The sequence below is a fragment of the Microcaecilia unicolor genome, chromosome 7 (genome assembly GCF_901765095.1).
Source record: "Microcaecilia unicolor chromosome 7, aMicUni1.1, whole genome shotgun sequence".
In the NCBI taxonomy this organism is placed as follows: domain Eukaryota; kingdom Metazoa; phylum Chordata; class Amphibia; order Gymnophiona; family Siphonopidae; genus Microcaecilia; species Microcaecilia unicolor.
The window spans coordinates 187,666,890-187,687,582 of record NC_044037.1 but is presented as its reverse complement, the minus strand read 5'-3'; the positions used below and the strand labels follow the sequence as shown (position 1 = coordinate 187,687,582).

At 42.8% G+C, this 20,693-nt stretch overlaps 1 protein-coding gene across 1 annotated transcript in view; it reads right to left on the bottom strand.

Moving 5' to 3' along the window:
* Nucleotides 1–20,487, bottom strand: part of BARD1 (BRCA1 associated RING domain 1) — a 169,770-nt gene extending 149,283 nt beyond the window's left edge. Inside the window, exon 1 of the mRNA XM_030210467.1 lies at nucleotides 20,100–20,487. Coding sequence (XP_030066327.1) covers nucleotides 20,100–20,269 — 170 coding nt within the window. The 5' untranslated portion in view covers nucleotides 20,270–20,487. The remainder of the gene's footprint in view (nucleotides 1–20,099) is intronic.
* Between the last annotated feature and the right edge of the window lie 206 nt (nucleotides 20,488–20,693).

Here is a 20,693-nt window from a genome sequence, read left to right as displayed (position 1 = left end):
TATTTATTGTTAGATTTCTGCATTCATTTTTGTTAGGCTTGAAAAGAATTTTTGAGGTTGTACAAAACAGTTCAAGCTCACTTTTTCACTAGCATTAATTCTTAATTAAATCATTTTAGTGGTTTATCATAATTTTGCCAGACATTTTAATATGGCTTTTATTTTTATTGCTTATTTTTAGTATGTCAAATATTTGTAATGAGAGGACTAATACAATTTGGCAAAATATAACATTTTTTATGCAAAATAAATCTGAGGGGGAAATCTGAACTTACTTGTTAATTTCCTTTCCTTGTCATGCCAGACTAGTCCAGGCAGATGAGTTATGTCTTCCTGCCAGCACATGGAGCCAGAGCAAGACAGCTCATAGATGACTTCTCTCCCTATAATTGGGCTGGTGCTGCCTTTAGCTCCTCAATATCTTATATCAAAGCTAAGACTACTGAAGGCAATTCTCATGTTTTGATTTCCAAATCAGTCCCAAAGCCAAACCTGGTGCAGTCATCATCATCAGTTCATAGTCACTAAACCAGGAATGCAAATTCCATACACAAAGGAAACAAGAACCTTCAGAGCAGACTACAACATACTGTTAGCTTTCTCAATTTCTCAGACCAGAACCAGGTTCATTTTATTTAATACCCCGCACATCAAATCTATCTAAACAGTTTACATAATAATAATAATAGTTAAGGGAATATAAGAAAAGAATAGAGAAGGAGAGATGAATGGGAAAACACAAAAGGAAACTAGGTTACAATTCAGCATAACAAGGAAGGGAGCTACAAAGGAGAGGCATAATTAACCTTACATAAGAAATAAAAAAAAAAGGAGAAGGAAAAAAAAAACTAACAAGACATAACTAATGCTCATCCCAGTACCTACAAACATAGGCAAGACACTAAAAACAGGGAGTCATTTAATCCAGCTTAGGTGGCTGTAAAGGCTTTGTTGAAAAAGAATGTTTTCAAGGCTGCCTTCAATTTTGAAAGTGAGTTCAATTCGGAGGTCATAGGGTACTGAATTCCAGTGAATGAGATAAATGATTTGAACAAAAATTGTGAGATTCCTGAATGAAGAATCTGATGAGTCAATACTAATACCTTAAAAATGTTATGGAAATGAATGGATAGCCAGTGTTTGGATTTCAGGAGAGGAGTAGCACTATCATATTTTTTTGGAACCATAAATTAGCTTAACTGCAGTGTGTTAGAACAAGTATAGGCAATGTAATTGGTAATGTGGAAGACCATAGAAAAGAGAATTACAGTAGTCCAACAGGAGAAGACTAAAAGTATAGATAGGCAAGCGAAGAGACTGCAAGTTAAAAAATGAACGAGCAGCCCTAATCTGCCTTAGAGTAAAAACATAAGTTTGCATAACAAAAGAAATATGCTGAGAGATGATTGTCAAATATTACTCCAAGGATCTTAACAGTATCTTTCTATGGGCTAGGCAAACTCCTGAGCATAGGAGGGCAAGGAAGGATAGGAGTCAACTAGTGGAAAAAATATTGCAACAGTTTTTGAAACATTTAATTTCAGCTTGTTAGTGCTTAGCTAACTGACAATCTTGCTAATTCCAAAGAGACTTTATCAATAGTTGACATGGAATAATCTTCAAGGGGAAAACAAATAATTGAACATCACTGGCAAATACAAAAGGTAATGCCAAGGGACTGCAAGGGAAGTGCCATGTGGGGAAAGAAAAGAATTAAACAGACTAGGGCCAAGTACAGATCCTTGGGGTACTCCACAAGAAAAAGAGCAACTGGTTCAGAAATAGATTTTTGTCATTGGCTATTAAGACCTGAACCAGGATAAAACCGTGTCAGTAATTCCTATAGATTTCCAAATGAGTGAGAAGGATACTATGATCAATTACATTAAAGGTGGCACTAGTCGAGTGAGATGAGAAATCTCTCTGCCCTTGTCAAGAGACTGATGAATGAAAACAAAACAGTGTGATGAGAATGTTCAGTACTATACTGTGCACGGAAGCCCAACTGGCATGGATAACACATTAGATCCTTCAAGAGACAATGTGAGCTGTTCTCTTCTTTTCTAAGATCACTGAGAAAATTGTAGAAGTTCAGAGATAGAAGAGTTCATTTATTTCAGAAAATTGGAAGGAACTGGGTCAGCAGGAGCTGTAGTAGAATTTGCACTAGAAATGATCCTAAAGACATGGGTAGTTTCTAGACTGGTCTGGCAGAACTCAAGGAAAGGAAATTAATCAGGAAGTCTAAATTTCCCCCTTCCTTATCGTCCATGAAAGAGCAGTCCAGATGAGTGGGATATTTATTTATTTTAATTTTTGTTCACACCTTTTTCAGTAGTAGCTCAAGGTGAGTTACATTCAGGTGCATGGGGTATTTCCCTGTCCCTGGAGGGCTCACAATCTAAGTTTGTCCCTGAGGCAATGGAGGGTTAAGTGACTTGCCCAAGGTCACAAGGAGCAGCAGTGGGATTTGAACCAGCCACCTCTGGATGTCAAGACCAGTGCTCTAACAACTAGGCCACTCCAAGATATACTCAGGGATATACTCAAACTGTACGCTAGCCAAGCAGAAGTAACAATAGCTCTCAGAATTTCCACACCTAAGATGTCTAACCTCCAGAACTGCATACCCAGTCTAAAGCATTCAGAGAACAGAGGCAAAAGCACTATGCTACCAGTATCCTCTTAAAGGTAAGGTCTAACTCTGCCTACAAGAACTCTTGAGTTCTGATTGAGTGGACTAACCAACCCTCTGGGACTTGCCAACTCTTTTTGGTAGGATTGAAGGTGATCATCTCCTTGACTCCTCCTGAAATTGATACCTTAGGAGACCACTATGCATTATTAGGACATATCAATTAAAAAAACACACACAAAAAACACCCTCTCTCAAAATTTAGAAGGACTTGGGCACATACAAAATCTGAAAGGGGACTGACAACTGATTTTTTTTTTTTAATCATTAGAAGACAGAAACCCGATTCCATCACAACAAACTACCACCCTCAGATGGGAAAGAATGTCGGACAGAGATATGCCCCAACATCTGCCCCAACATCTAAAAATATGCCACCCTAAGAGACTTGAGAAGGGAGAAATAAGTCCTCAAGACTAAACCGAAGTTCCAACAGTCTTGCATGCTTGAATCTCCAGAACAGAGTATCCCATCTGGAAACATAGCGAGAGACTCAGCAGTGCCTGTGTCATACAGCAGGGCTCCTTATGAACTCCATCATTGGACAGGGTGAAGATGGGACTTGGGGTAGTTTAAAACGAACCCTAGTAGACCGAGCACTTGAATAGTCATCCACATGGACTCCTGAGAACCATCTGAAGAGGTGCTCTTTACCAGTCAATCGTCGCGATACAGGAACACAGACTCCCAGTCTGCGTAGTATTGCTGCAACTAGTTAGACATTTGATGAAGACCCTGGGAGCTGACATGAAGCCAAAAGGCAACATGCAGTACTGAAAGTGATGCGTTCTCAGCCAAAATCGAAGATACTTCTGGTCAGTGCTTTTTTTTTTGTAGAAAAAAAAGTGCTGGTACTCATTATGGGCGGGGTCACAACATATGGCTCCACCCCTATGATAGCCACACCCCTTATACCAGCCATGGAAAGGAATGGAAAACAAAAATGAGATTATTATAATGCCTTTGTATTGTTCCATGATGCGACCGCACCTCAAATACTGTGTGAAATTCTGGTCACTGATTCTCAAAAAAAGATACAGCGGAATCAGAAAAGGTACAGAGAAGGGCGACAAAAATGATAAAGGAGATGGGGCAACTTCCCTATAAGGAAAGGATAAAGCAGCTAGGGCTCTTCAGCTTGGAGAAGAGACAGCTGAGGGGAGATATAACAGACATCTACAAAATACTGAATGGAGTGGAATGGGTAGATGTAAATCAATTGTTTACTCTTTCCAAAAATACAAGGACTAGGGGGCACACAATGCAGCTACTAAGTAGTAAATTTAAAACAAACTGTAGAAAATATTTCTTCACTCAACAAGTAATTAAACTCGTTGAGTAGGCTTTTCTTATGTTCTAGCTTGCAGCACTACTGCTAGGACAAAGTGTTGGGGGAGGTGTCATTTTAAGCAAATTAGATGGTCTCCACTTATGCCATCACGAATCACATTAAAACTATATTTTGATTGGACAAGGCTTTTATTCTAAACATAGTAGTCCAGAAAGCCCTAGGGTTTAAATCTCACCTTCACAGATAAAACACATTTATTTCCAATCTCAATAGCTCTTAAAAACGTATTTTGACTCATTGGAAGGATAACTCAGTTATAGATTTCAATATGTGGTCAAATAAATTTGAGCTTACTGCAGATACCAAAGTCTTGGGGAAGGGAAGCACATCTCATGGAGGCCTTAGACCACTATATTAAATAGATATAATTGATAGTTATGGAAAGTTTTTCAATACTTTCTGTATTAGATGGTACGTGTTTCTTCTTTTGTTTGTAGGTTTATATATAACTAGTTTCATTGTCAATTTGTGATGACATTGCTTTACAAAAAAAAAAAAAAAAAGTCTCCATCATACTGCCTGTGCTCTCTAACAGCGGGTTAAAGAGTAGAAAGGAAGTAGGAAAAATTGTAACCTGGAAAATATTAGCTCAGTTGCCAATTCCGAACTAAAATAATTCTAGATAATTTTCATTTAAGCAAATGCAATTTAAGGAGCCCTATTTATACTAAACTAGGAAAAAAGGCCCGTTTCTGAACGCAATGAAACGGGCACTAGCAAGGTGGTCTGAGTGTAGTGTGTCCTGTGCCGTGGTGTCCCCTTGTGTCCAGATCGAGCAATGTGGTGTCTCCCCTCCATATGTGTATGTTTCCTTTCACCCATATAGAGTGTCCCCCTCCCTGTCTGTGTGCCCTGTGAGTTGTAGGCCCCCCTCCCTGTCCCCTGTGAGTTGTAGGCGTCCCCTCCCTCCCTTTCTCTCCCTCTGATTTCCAGGGCCCCTCCCTCCCTCTCCCTCTGTGTCCTATGATTTGCAGGCCCCCTCCCTCCATCCCACCGAAAACAGCACCCCCTTCCCCCCCCCCAGGTCGGTGGTAGCTCACTCCCCCCCACCCCAAGGTCAGCACTCAGCACAATCCCTCAATGTTTGGAGAAGCGCGCCAACTGGAACCCGTCCCACCCAGCGAAAGACAGGGTTGCGGGGCAGGCGTTCTCCCCCCCCCCCCCCGCCAGGGCCGTTGTTCATTTGCCCCCCCCCCCCCCCGGAGGCCGCCACTCAGCCCCTGAGGTCGACGGAGCCAGCGCTTTAAAGTTATGCGAGCTGACAGCAAGAGAAGCACAGTACAGCAGCGTCGCGTTCAGCTTTCCCCTTCTCTGTGAGCAAGACAGGAAATGAGGGCGGGATGCAGAGAGAGAAGGGGAAAGTTGAACTCAACGCTGCTGTACTGTGCTTCTCTTGCTGTCAGCTCGCATAACTTTACAAGCGCTGGCTCCGTCGACCTCGGGGAGTGAGTGGCGAGTGAGCGACAGCTCTTGCTGTGAAGTCGCAGAAGTTTTAAGCGCTGCCTCCGTGGACCTTGGGGGGGGTGAGTGGCATCCTCCGGGGGGGGGGGGGAATGCGAGTGAGCGACGGCCATGGGGGGACTCGGGAGAGGGAGTGAGATAGTAGCGGGTGCAGTGGCGAGTGGGAGGGAGTGGATAGAGAGGGCGGTGTGCACAATTGAGTGGGGGTGCAGGTGAGGGAGGCTGGATGGTGAGTACAGGCAGGCAGCCGCAGCGGGGAGTCGGTTCCTCCGTGGCTCCGCCCTCGACGTCATGACGTTTGACGCGAGGGCGGGGCAGTCATGGTGCCAGCTCGATCTACACCATGACAGAAGTTGGAGGGGAAAAATGTGGCTTCATTAGAACGTTGGGATTGAGAATAATGTCCGGAAGGGGCGTGGCTGAGGGCGGGTCTATGAGTGAGGGTGAGTGGTGGTGACAGCCTAGGAGGGTGAGTGGTCCTGACAGCCTACCCTAGGAACAGTACATTCAGTGCTTCACTGAACGTTGGAGGTGAGAATTATTTATATAGAAGATGTAGGGGTCCTTTTGCTAAGGGGCGGTAAGCACTAACACACGCTTACCGTGCACGAAAATACACTACTGCGGGGCACGCTCAGGCATCCTGTGGAAGTGTTGGCATCTGTGCATGCTTCACATGCATTTGAGGGAGGAAAGTAGGCGTACCCAGCGTTAATCGGTTAGTGCAGCCACACTGACGAATGCTTACTGATTAGTGCATTGTTAGCGCATGAGCCCTTTCTGCCTACTAAATAGGTGTCGCTAACGACTCGCGAGCTAATTGGGATGTTAATACACAGCCATTAATTGAAGAAATGAAAAATCAGCCATTTTACAGCTGCACTAAAAGTGGCCTCAGTGCGCGGGGAAACCATGCCCTAATCATAGAGCAGGCTACCTTTTATGCAGCTTAGTAAAAGGCTCCCACAGTAAATGGCATTAGTTAAAAGATCAAAATGGCCCAGTCTAATCAGTTAGGATGCATCCACACAGATAACTTCCCATATGTAATCCAACACTAACTCCATCCTCCCCCATTATCTTTTACTCGATCTCACAATCCTTTATCCACCCACTGTCTTCCATAATTGTTCACAGCACGCCTACTGTCACAGCAATTGCCTCTATCACCTTGGCTGTTAGGCCATATCAGACCTATTTTCCACCTTGATTCCTGCAGACATAAGGCTCCCTTCTGTCTTATGTATAAAGACAAAATCCTAGGTAATTTAGAAACTGAATAGGCTTTTCTAACAAGTGGGGAAATGATGAAGCATGGCTCAGAATTCCTCTCTACACTTGCATACGTGTGTAACTGTTCTATCACTAATACTCCATTGTCCCAGCTACAAAAACTTTAGACTGTGAGCCCACTAGGAAAAGAGAAACTAATTGCATATAATACTAAATGTAAACTGCTTTGGCTGTACCACAGAAAGGCACTATATCAAATACATGACCCTTTACTTAGAGGAAAGAAGGATCAGTTTTGTTCCTGGGAGATAGAAGGCTTAGTTTCGTGTTGGGGGTAGGTATCAAAATTGAGGGGAAAATGGAAGTAGGGTGATTTTGAGGTAGTTATGAGAGTAGCTTGGAAGGTAGTTGCAGGGGGTTGTTTGTGGGTGAGACAGTTGGGAAGGTACGCTAAGGGATGGGGGGGCATAGAGAATAGTGGAGAAAATAAAGCCATTCCCTAACTGCTGTGTTTCACTGTACATAAGCTAGAACGGCTTCTCAATTATAAATGAATTGGGACTCCTTTGGGAAGCAGGAGGGCTTATTTCTCTTGAAGCTCTGATCTGATCGGGCCCATTTTCTAACATGAAGTATCTTTTCACCAGTTTTCCTCTAGGCCAAGTTTCATCCCATTCTGTTAAATTTTCAGAGAGTTATTTTGCTTCCAGACATTCTCAACATTTTTCCCAGTAATGACCAAAGCAAAGAATGTCATTAGCCTCTCAGCTATCAAAAAAGTTATAACAGGTTTTGTGTTAGTCTGTGAAACAAACTTCTAGTTCACCATATTTGAATTATATTTTTCAAACATCAGAGTGTGAAGACTTTTAAAGGGCACTGTACATACTAGAAAAAATTACAAACATAAGAGTATAACAAAAAATAATTCTGAGTAGAAGTTAATAAATCTTCCTTAAGCACCTGGCTCACATTTTGATAAAAGGACTGAAGTTAATGTGTGTATTACTGTTCTTATACTATAAAATGTACCTCACACAAGAGTTATTCACTTATTACTATATACCTACTGTACATTGCCTTGGTTAAATCTCTTCATAAGGCAGTTAATAAATCCCAATCAATAATTAATTAAACCACAATCAATAATTAAACCAATCTCATTTAGAAATGATATACAAACGTCTGGGTATAGCATGGTTTGCTTCACAGTTAAGGCTGCAAGTTTTCTTGTCTTCTGCAGCCATTCCTTACATGCGATATTCTCTCTTTCCTTGTGTTTATATTTTTGAGCCAAGTACAGCCATAGCATCCCGAAATGGGATCAGGGGATGGGAGAGGGCCATGGTCTCAGGGTAAAAGCCTAAGGTGTGGGGGGGAGGTGCTAGAGGAACAGGTGGGAAAAAAAACACAGAAAAGCAAGCATTGGCCCTTTGAGCAAATACCTGCACTCAAGACCCTACTGCTTTCCCACCCCTCGGAAACAATAAGTCTGTATCAGACAAGGTAGGAATATGGCAGGCCTTTAACGCACACAGACTCAAGGGACCCACATTTTTATTTTCAATGTCTGATTGCAGTTAGAGAGCTGAGAGTCAAAACAAATGGAGCATCAATAGCATTTGAAGCAGATGTAAAAGAGGGGAGATGCTGTAACCATGTAGGATAGACCACAGGTAGTGGTTTGGCAAGAAAATGAGTGAGAGGAGAATGGAAACAAGAGCTCCAAAGGTGGTGAAAGGAGGTAACCAGAGACTATGCTTGGAATAAACTTCCTGAGCCCTTACGCCAAGCCCCCTCCCTACCCATCTTCAAATCCTTACTCAAAGCCCACCTCTTCAATGTTGCTTTCGGCACCTAACCTTTATACCTTTCAGGAAATCTAGAATGCCCCAATTTGATGACCCCTACTTGACTAACTGTACATTTGTCCTTTAGATTGTAAGCTCTTTGAGCAGGGACTGTCTTTCTATGTAAATTGTACAGCGCTGTGTAACCCTAGTAGCGCTTTAGAAATGTTAAATGGTAGTAGTAGTAGTAGACTGAATGGGATAAGAGACAGGAGGAGGACAGGATGCAGAAGGAAGCTGGCACTAGTGAAGGGATAACAAAGAATGAAGTAAATGAGTGATGTGGAGGGGTAAGTAGAAGGTGGTCTGAGGATAGGTTGAGACAGAAGAGAATAAGAGACTGGGTAAAAATGGCTAGGAAGGAGGTGGGAGAAGTAGATGGAAGGCTGAAAGGTAAAAAGAGGGAGACAAGACTATAGAGGGCAAGGAGGGGTGATATTGAGTGAACAGACAACACAGAAGAGAAAAAAGGAAAGACCAATATGACAAAGACGGAGGTAAGGGAAGATGGAACAGAGGAGAAATAGCAAAAGGACTAGATAGTGGAGAGTTAAGAGAAGAAAGAGCAAAGCAGAAAAGTAACTGGCACCAACATGATTGTAAAAATAAAAATGACCACATAATATAGGTCGAAAAATATATTTTATTTAGAATTGAGTAAATTGGAATATGTTAACTTTGGCAAATGTATCTCTCTGACATCTTTGGAGTCCTTTTAATAAGCTGCGAGAAAGGTGGAGGCCGTTTTTCCCATGCGCCACAGCCATTTTTACTACAGCAAGTAAAAAGCCCCCCAAAATGGCCATGTGGCAAGATAACTCTTACTGTGTGGCCATGCGGCAGGAAGCACCTACCACCACCCACTGAGGAGGCGGTAAGGACTCTCGCGGTAACCTGGCAGTAACCAGGCAGCGTGCAGTGATGCCTGATTACCACCAGGTTAGTGCTACGCTAGAAAAAAAATTTCAACATGCCGGAAATGGCACGCACTCGAGCCAGAACTACCGCCAGTGGCCACATTGGGCCAGCAGTTTAAATTATCATGCGGTAAGCCTGCGTTGGGCTTACTGACGCTTTATAAAAGAGCCCCCTTGTATTTTATTTAATAGGAGTTATTTACCACCTTTTTGAAGGAATTCACTCAAGGCACTGTACAGCAAGAATTTTGGTCACTACAAGAGAAAATGCATTTCTCTTTTTTCAGTGTTGCATTGTTCTTGGGGTTTCCATTTCTGTATTTATTTATTTAGATTTTGCTCACACCTTTTTCAGTAGTAGCTCAAGGTAAGTTACATTCAGATACTCTGGATATTACTCTATCCCAGGAGGGCTCACAATCTAAGTCTGTACCTGAGGTAATGGAGGGTTAAGTGACTTGCCCAAGATCACAAGGAGCAGCAGTGGGATTTGAACCGGCCACCTCTGGATTGCAAGACCGGTGCTCTAACCACTAGGCCACTCCTCCACTCATTAGTGGAGGATTAGTGTGCCCATAATGCAGGAACCCTTAGGAGGCGGCAGGTACTCCTTTGGTAATTTTTTGAAATGAACAAACAAAAAAACAGTGGAGATAACCAATGACCAATCACACAGAACCGACTCCACTAGCTTCACAGGCAACTCGACACGGGCCATGCCTCAAGCATGCATCAGGAGTCTTACATCATCCAGAATAATAATCTATATAACAAACATCATAAGCTGGTAAATCCAAATATACTGGACATGCAATGAAGGCCAAACAAGTCAAAAATCAACAATCCCAAAGGTCAACTGCACTTTGTGTCCACGTGAACGCTTCAGCTGACCTTTGAGATCACTGACTTCCGACCTATTTAACCCTAATTACGTGTCCAGTATATTTGGAAGATGTAAGAAATCCTGATGCAGGCTGTATAACCGAAACACAGCCCATGTCGAGTCATCTGCAAAGCCAGTAAAGTCAGTTCTGCATGATTGATCACCTCCACTGTCTTTTTGTTTGTGCCAAGTATTGTGGAGGTTTGTTCTTCTCTTTACGAGTTGTCTAATTTTTTTTTTAAACGGCCACACACTAATGCTAACAGTGCATGGCTAAAAATAAAACAAAAAGGAAAAAGCCCATTTTGACAGCCACAGTAGAAATGGGTTTAGCAAGTAGGAAAGGCCTGCGTAAAGACGCGCTATCCATTTCTTATCGCAGTTTTTATAAAGGGCCCCTTTCTCTCTAATCTTTATATTTTAAGTTTACATTCCATATCAAAATACGTAACTATTATAAAGGAGAGAATATTTCAAAAATGTTTATAATGTAAAAATTACATTATACGGTATCTAATTGCTCCATGAGAAACAGCCCTATAACCTGGCATGACGTTAGAAAAAGCCTTTATTTATCTGGGGTGGCAGGAATTATTTTTAAACTTAGGTATTTGTCACATTATCTCCTTTTCTAATTTTTGGTCCATTGTTCTGTATTTGGTAGAGATTTCTCTGTATTTTACATGTGTGACCGAGGTGAAGGATTTTGCTAGTGTGTAGATTCTACGTAAACATCTGTAGCAGTACTACTTATTCTCTTTTCCCAGTAATAAACCTATTGGTATTCAAGGTGATGATGTAATATTTTGCTGTTGATGCTCCATTTTTTCATAGGTAAGGTGGATATTGTTCGAGTCTTAGCAGTGCCGTTATGGTATGGCAGCACTGCAGTGGGTTCCGAGTAGGGCTGCATTTTGATTAAAATGTTAAACGTTTAAAAGGTATGTTATTTAGTTTTGTTCCCACTGCAGTTCCTTGTGACTCTGGGCAAGTCACTTAATCCTCCACTGCCCAGAGTCACAAGGAGCTACAGTGAGAATGAAATTAAACAACACACCATTAATTGGGATTACAAATTTTCATCTAAATGCAGCCCTAAAAAAATTTAAGAATAAAAAGCAAGGAAAAGAAATACAAAATACAAACTGAAAAACTACAAATTAAAGAAACAAAAACAGCATGCAGAATAGCTATAAACAGCCTTACAGTTTTCATAACCTACTTTAGAAATGCAGCCCTAGTTCTGAGTGGTCTTTTTGGCTATTTTATACAAATCACTTCATAATGTATCACACAGTTGGCACTGCAGGAAAGTAGCGATGCTGTTCCTGAGATGGTATTTAAAAGTATGATGCCACAGCATCTGTCTTAAGGATCATTTTTGATAGGGTTGGACAGATCATGATTATTGCTTTAGTAATCAAAATCTTGGAAAGTGTCTCCAAGGTCCTAAGGCCTGATTTCTTTTAAGTGCCTAGTAATGCCTTTGCCCCTTGCTCAAGCACTGTCCATCACCTCTTTTCTCTCCCACCTTTTTAGTAACCTCCTCACTTACTGCCTGACCCCAGTCCCAGCAGAAAAGAAGAATGAAGTCAGTGGAATGGCAGGCCAGGTGCTTCTCTTGCCCGTATGTCCTCTAGAGCAGGATAGATATCTGCAAAGCACCAACCAAGTTGATCTGAGCTGTAAATTGTATGGGCTGAAGACACACTAGTGGCAGGAAGAGCAAATATAAAGAAACACCAGGCCTGCCTGCACTCTTCTGCAGTCAGCTGTGTTTTGATCAAAAATGACCAAAAATCCCATGCTGATCCGAACAGCGCTCTAAAATTAGTGCCATAATAGCGCGGGGCAATAACACCCCTATGATCAAAGTTAATAGCATGCAAATTCATGTGCGCTATTAGCTCTGATCATAGGAGTACTTCTGTGGGAGGCATGCACCCAAGGTACAATCTTCCCGCAGAAGTTGTCCTGTGGACCTGCAGGCCCTCACCTCGGCCAGATCCGACCCCCCCCCCCCCCCCCCCCCGACAGAAGAAGACCTGACAAGAAGAGAGGGCTGAAGGAGGGAGTAGGACGTTGAGGTAGGCCATGGGGGGGGGGTGCCTTGAGGAGGGCAACAGGTCCCACTAGACCACCAGGGTCTCTTCATTGATGGGGGTGGGGACTACTGGTCCCACTGGACCACCAGGGTCTTTTTAGTGTTTGGGGGGTAGGGGTGGGCCTGAAGGTCCATCGGAGCTCCGAGCCTTGTTTTTGGGGTGGGCAGGCTTAGGTTTGACAGGTCCAGGAGAAAATCCCAGATCTATCAAACCTCTTCTGCTGGTCTTCCCCATTCCTTCCTTGCTCAGCAAACCCTAATGCCAGCTCGAGCTGGCATAGGGTTTGCAGTGGGAGCTGCGCCCTTGTATGGCGCGCTGCCTGCTGATAAGGGAGGATCATCTGGCAGAAGCAAATGCTGGAGCTAGTATGGCGCTATTGGCCTCTAGCGCCCACGTTTGCTGGGTAGGGAAGGGGCAAATGCAATGTGTGCTTTGGGGAGTAAAAATATAAATACTGCTGCCACCCTCTGCCAGTGCTGGAGACCCAATATATGCCACTGGGGCACAGCAACAATCTTCAAAACATACCAACAGCAACAGATATTACAAAACATGTGAATTTTATATTCGAAAGTGCTCTACAAGCAGTCCCTAATAATATAGTAACACTGTACATACACTTATTGCATTAAGGGCCCTGTTTACTAAGCCGCGTTATAGGCACGTTAACATTTTTAATGCGAGTTAACTGTGTACACGCCTACACGGTTAGCGCGTGCACTAATTGTAGGAGCGTTAAAAACGCTAACGCACCTTTGTAAACAGGGCCCTATATATGCTAGTGCAAGAAAAGTCTTGTGAGCTACCTATATATTAAGAAGTGCCAACTCTCAACATACCAGCCTATAGAGGGGAAATTTTCAAAACCATCTCCATGGCTAATGTTTACTAGCAGAAATGGGCTATTTGAAAATGGACAACTCTCCCTACAGGAGAAAGTATGCATAGTATTCCATATTTAGCAGCAATGTTCCTAGGGTAATAGATTGCAACAATGTACACTTTTTAATTACTAATTTCTTACATCCTGACCATCTACAAATCCAAAAACTACATACGTTATTTTATACAAAAAAAAAAAAAAAAAAAAAGACAACTACGTTTCCCTTAGCAATTTTCAAAGTGAAAAGTATCATGTATGTGCACTTTGAACACTGCCAGTAAAAGCAATTTCAATAATGTAGGCAGTGTGAAAATTACCCTAGGGGTCAATGGCCCTGAGTACCTGAAAAATAGGATGATCCTCCACACACCGCCAAGGACACTAAGGTCTTCCCCAAGGACTTTCACTAACCACGCCCTCTCCAAAAGACATTACAGGATGTGATACCCGCAAGTGAGCCTTCTCCGGAGTAGCCCCCACACTCTGGAATGCATTGCCTGAAAGGCTCTGCTTAACACAAGACTACCTCTACTTCAGGAAGCAGGTGAAAGCTTGGCTCTTCAACCAGGTCTTTAATGGAAGAAGTAACTAACTTGTTAGTCTCACTCACACACACAAGGAATGACTCAGGCTGCATATACTGCAGCAAGACATGTTTATCCACTCCTACCCTAGCTGAGATAATATTTAACCATCTCTCTGACCTCATGTGCAACTTTCTTTAAAATCAATCACCTTACTTTCTAACTCTTCCTACTTTCTTACCTATCTATATGTTACATCTTTGCTTTACCCTTCACTATCAATTATAATGCTCTATTACGTGTTGTGTTGACATTGTAAATAGTATACCATGCCATACTTTGTATTGTTTTTGAATATTTTTACTGCTGTAATTGTCTATTGCTCATGTTTGATCTATTTTTACAATACACCGCCTTGAGTGAATTCCTTCAGAAAGGCGGTAAATAAATCCTAATAAATAAATGCAGAAAGCTTTGTGATAGAACCATGGCTATACTGCAAAACTTTCACAGGAAACCTTCTGCAGCATACTATAATCAATGGGCCAAAACACACTCAGTGGTGGAGGCAAATATAAGACTCAGAAGAAACCCACACCAAACTATTTCACACGTCACTCTATACAGAGGAGCCAACCTTTCAAAATGATTGGGGTTGCAGAACATAACTTAGTTATTCTCCCTCCGCTGCCACCACCAAAAAAGAAATAGTCTTAGATTGCATTGCTGATCTTCTGAATAGCTCACAAAATCAGAGGACACCCAATGCCAATACTAAGTACTGCAAATGAAAAATGAACTATATACACCAATGCAAATCAAGGATATTAACTCATTTTACATCTGTAGCAACAACCTGAATGGGAGACAGCTTGAGCAGTAACTTTTTATCACTCAGCAAAATAGAGTAGGTTCACAAAAATATATTTGGCTTCCTAGAAGTTGATTATACATTTGCAGTATTGTAAACAGAATCGAAGACTGGTCCCACTTTAGTTTTTTCTGTCTTCTACCTTCTTTTCCAAGGTTTCTTGCCCATTTATCATTTCTTGTTTTTCCTCTTATCTTCTTCCTTTTCTACACTGACGTTTTTTCTCTGTCTTGTTTCTTGTCTCTCTACCCCTTCAGTCTTCAGCCCCATCTTTCACATCACACTTACTTACACCTTTTCCACTACTTCCATGGTTGTTACCCATTTCTAGTCTTTACTCGCTCCTGCCTTTTCCAACTCTACTTTCGTCTGCCCCAGCGCCTCACCCCTTCTCCCCAGCCTCTAACCTTTTGTTTTGTCTTATTTCCTTCCCAGCCTTCTTTTCCATCACCCCTTCTATGGTCTTAGAAACCCTTAAGACCACCATTGATCTTTCAGCAGCCCCTTTATACCCATTCTACATCCACAGCTCCATTTTAGAAGTGCATGATGAAAGAGTTCCTTAACATCCCCCTATATATATATATATATATATATATATATTCCCTACCCAACTTAGTTCCAATCCCTACCCTACCTGTGTCCACACAAGTCCTCACTCACCCTCTCAGTCCCTCCCTGAATCTTCACATTTAAACCGCCCTGCTCGCTGCCTCTTAGTGAAAAACAGAGCTCAGCTCTCACCTGGAGTTTCCCATGATAGTCGGAAAAGGCTGCAGGAGGAGAAGTGGTCAATCAGTGGATTGGGAGATTAGGATGCCGGCTGCTGCTGAACTGCACTCATGTTTAGCCAGCCTCCTGGGCCCTGTCCAATGTGAAGCAGCCAGTAAGCTGCTTCAGGCCCAGATCTCCCAGCCCTTCCTCATACAGTGGTGCAGCCAGGAAATGGTTCCCACTCTCTTTCACATCTGCCCCACTTTCAGTTCAGCTGTGTATAGAGCACACTGTGTTTTTTCTTTTTTTTTAATTATTAGCTTCATGGTTAGTGGGGACTCAGGAGGAGCAACCCCAGGCCAGCATATACACATTAACAGAAGCAGAGCTTCTGAGTTCTCCCGTTTTGGATGACTGCAGGCTGGCAGTGCTCTGAGGCTTTGAGGGCGCTCAAGCACCCACAGCAGCGCCCCCATAGCCGGCGTCTACGACTAACTAATTGTTTAGCAATTTCAAAAAGAAATTTTAAAAGCTATTTTTTTTTAGGACCATCAGAAGTGGCTCATATCTCCATCAGTACCTAAAGAGACACTCAATGCCACACTGCTAAGATGCCTCATTGGTCTGTTTTTCAACTTTATATTACCAAAATCTCCTTTTAAAACTTGTTTCTATATAGTGCTAAAATATTTTCATTGAAAAATCAATCAATAACATGAAACTTATCTGAAAACATTTTTGAAATTAACGCTGCTGTTGTGGAGAACAATATGCTGCAGACATAGCTATGTTTCGTACTACTACTTCAGGGCAACAAAGGTCTCCTTCAGCTCAAGATAAGTTTTCTCCATAACGCAGCCGCATACAGCTGCATACCATAATCAATAAGCATGCAAATTACTGCTGCATTAAAATTGTGGCGGTAATAGCTCACTGCAAAATAGCACCCTTCCTGTCAAGTGCCTGATCAGTGACTGAAGGGTGACATTTAACCAGAAAAAAAAAAAAAGTCTCCGGTGGGCCTGCATCAGCTCCAGGCAGGCCTCTCCAGCCCCATCCAACAATCCAGCTAAAAAAATAATAATAAAGCCCGATGCCTAGTGGCATTTCCCCCACCCCACACACAATAAAAAAAAAATAAAAAATACTACTCCATAGTGTCTAGCAGAACCCCCTTTCCCTTACTCAAAAAAAAAAAAATCCCTGGTGTCTAGAAGCACTCCTAACCTCTCCTCCCCCAGGTATCTCTGATGCCCCCCAAACTAAAAACAGAAGCCCCACTTCCCGGTGTTTAGTGGCACCCACCCAATCCAAGCCCCAGGTATCCCTGCACCTCTCTACTTCATACCTTAAGAAGCAGGAGCGAAATCTACTCGCCCCCGCCTCTAGCGCCCATCTTGAAAACTGGCAGCATCCTGGGATGCACCATGGGGGGGGGGCCAATCTGCTATATACGGGATTTTTTTAATGGCCCCACCTAGTGCATCCCTAGGATGCACCGCACAGGGCAGGGTGCTATTTTTCAAGAGTGAAGAGGGTGTGCCATTAACACTAGGGATTTTTGGGGGGGAGGGGGGAGAGGGAAGGCGTTACCACTAGACCAGGGAATGTTTACATTTTTTTGGGTGGGAGGTCAGAAGTACCTGGGGGAGGAGTCAGGTGGGTAGGGGTGCCACTAGACACCAGGGTTTAATTTTTTTTAGTCAGGACATCAGGTCAGGATGGAGAAAGGAAGGCCATTGTAACATGGTATCCGTGGCAGTGTAGTCAAGTTGGGAGGAGGGAGGGAGTATCAGCAGACACCCACTCACCTCTCAACAAGCTGCCCCGGAGCTGGCAACATTTTTCCCCTGGTATTTGCATTTCCAAAACTTTTTTTTTTTTTAATTTAAAAATTTTGCATGCCCTGGAATGGCTAAACACTGCAGTTACATGCACTTTGAGCAATCAGGTTTCCACCTGAGCTGAAACCCTTTCTGCATCACCACCCCACTGTAACCACATGGTAATATTTCTGCATCAACCCCCTAGATCTGAATTTATATCCCAAACAGTGTGGTATTTATTGCCCCCAATTCTAGCCATTAATGTCAGTACTGCAGCTACTATAACATGTTTTTCTGAAATTCAAACTAGCATGCGATCTTCTTACTGGAACTGTGTAACATTGTGACATAGCTTCTCTTTACAGCGCTATAACATCCAGCTGCTTCCACATGGCTCTCACTAGAATTCAAATGGCTACCTCTTATAATGGATAACGTCAGACACCATCCCTCAAATCCATTCAGGAACAAGCTGAAAAATATGTAAATAAAATGACACCACTCGATACAAGAATTTAAACCTACAGGCACCAAAGTGTTCAAACTGAAGACCAACTTCTGGTCTTGCCTGAGCAGTACCTTTCATCAATCCCTACCTCTACTCAACAAAGCAATCCACTGTAGACCTATACACCACAAATCATGAAATAAATGATTAGCACTTAAATAATGTGCTGGGACTGGTAATCATTTATTTATGACTTGCGGTATATAGTTCTAAAGGTGATTACTCCATTGAGTAGAGGTGGGGATGGACAAAAGCAGTATCTTTTAAATATTACTGAGAACCAATTGGAAGCAGCTGGATGTTATAGCGGGGTAAAGAGCAGTAAGCTATGTTACAATGTTTCTATTATTATCAATACAAAGCCTGATCTCTTTTTTTTGTTTGTTTTTACAGTAGCCCCAATTTTTGGACCCTGATGCAGCAGTGAGAAGCTGGCCACCGTTGGACCTGGGGGAATTGAGAAGCTGGCTCACAAGATATTGTCCAAGATAAGTGTGTTAATTTAAGATAAGTGTGTTTGCCATAAACAATGTACTGCACTATCTTTTTTTGGACACTATTGAAGTTGGACAATATACACTTACTAGTAAAAAAGGCCCGTTTCTGACACAAATGAAATGGGCGCTAGCAAGGTTTTCCTCCGAGTGTGTATGTTTGAGAGATTGTATGTGAGAGTGACTGTGTATGAGAGAGAGTAAATGTGCAAGTGTGTGTGAGAGAGAGAGTGAGTCTGGGTACAAGTGTGTCTGTGAGAATGAATGTGTGTGCAAGTGCGTATGTGAGACACAGTGTGAGAGTGTGTTTCACACAGATACAGTGGGTACAAGAGAGAGAGTGTGTGTGAGACACAGACTCTCTGTGAGACTGAGGGTATGAGACCAAGAGAATGTGTGACTGTGTGAGAGAGTGTGTGTGTGTGACAGATACCTCCCCACCCCCCCCCCCCCCTCCTCTCTCTCTCTCTCTCTCTCTGGTGTCTGAGCGTTACTGTGCAGGACGCTGAGCTCTGGCTGTGCTTCAAGGAACTGACCAATCCTATTTAATAGAATGCACCTCCAACATTCTGAAGCCGAGAAACCTCGTGTGGTTGGTCACTTCTACTTGTGACGAACACGGAAATACGTGATGTCAATTCAGGAGATGGATACAGAGAGCAGGAATGCCTCAGTCATGCAGTCAGCTTCAGAATGTTGGAGGTGCGTTTTATTATATAGGATAGGGTGCTATTTTGGATATTATTTTGGAAGGTTTTTACTAATGATTTATTTATTTATTACATTTGTATCCCACATTGTCCCACCTATTTGTAGGCTCAATGTGGCTTACATAGTACCGGAGAGGCGTTTGAAGACTCCAGTGTAAACAAATACAAAGTGGTGTTGTGGTATGATAAAGTACATGTGGACAGCCACATTAGGAAATCGTACATGAAAAGCAGATCTTTATAGATCCAAGTCGCCCTGACTTGGAGCTGTTTGAGGCTATGACCCTCTTCATTCCTTCCCAAATTTTCTTGGACGACATGTAATGTGTTTTGATTATTCTCTTTTTGAAGTGGGAAATTTATGTTAAATCTGACCATAACTGCAGAAAAATGTGAAGATTAGGCTCAGGGTTTAATGTGACTATTCAGGCCATCTTTCTCAAAACACTGACTATCCAATGGGACTTCAACTGCATGTCCTCATCTCAAATCAAATATCAGATACTATAGTCATGTTGCTGTAACATGCTACTAGAATCAGATTTAAGAAAGTAAAGTTCCAACCCTCTTCTGTTAAATTTACTAATTTATGCATTCCCTCCTTAGTTCCAGCGATGCCAAGTTACCCAATTCCAGGCTGGAGATTTTCAAACTGCTCTTGACGTCTGACCGCCACATTCCTGTTGCACTGTGGGACTTGCAGCAGCGATTTAAATGGGCAGAATCAGGCACTACAAATCCCACACAGCTTTAGGATATAAACATAAAACCAGGACTGTCCCAAAATCTCCAGCCTGGAACTGGGTATTTTGGTAGTTCACAGCCACAAAGATTTTCTGTTCAGATTATGAAAGAAACTTCCTTTCCCTGTTTTGGTACTCTACGGTCTCTTTGGCTTGAGCAGTAATCTAAAAGGGGAACTTGATTCCCTTTACTTCCAGGGCCTGGTTCATCAGTTGTTTTTTTTCTTCTCGGGCGGGGCGGGGCGGGGCGGGGGATCTTAATGAATTACTGTCGTTAACAGAGCCTGTTCTTGCTCAAGGAATAGGTCAGCAGAAGGCAACACGTTTTTACCAGAGGGAACAGTTTAGCCGTTTCACCAACTCCTCCAAAGCGACCCGAGTGTTACACCATTCCCAACCAAGCTGCTTTTCCATACTCCCGATCACTTTTTCGGCAACTACGGCTCCTCCTTCTCCAAGTTGGTTCCCCGAGCGGGCTTTCAGCGCACCGGAAGCGGGCATCACCTCCTGTATACGGTGGGACGAGACACCCGGGAAAAGACGCCGTAAGGTACGAGCACCCCAAAACACCAACACGCGATTATCAGAACCCGTCGCAACCGTCACCCGCGGCGCTTATTCACATCAAGGAGATGAGATCGAACGCCGAGAACAGTCGATCACTTCCAGGCTACGTCCGTAGTTCAGCGCTTCTAGGAGGACTCGTCACTCTTTGAAAAATGGCGCCAAAGCGGAAAGGGGGCGGGGAAAGTGAAATTCAGCTGCCTCGAGGTAAAGTTTTCCCGCGAAAACAAGAAACTTATAGGTCACCGGAGTTGCGGCTCTTGGTGTTGGCTGATGCGTCTTTGTAAACGTGGTGATTTTAGGGGAAAGGAGGACAGCACTATTAAAAAAAAGTCAGAATATGGAACTTCGATGAGCTTTA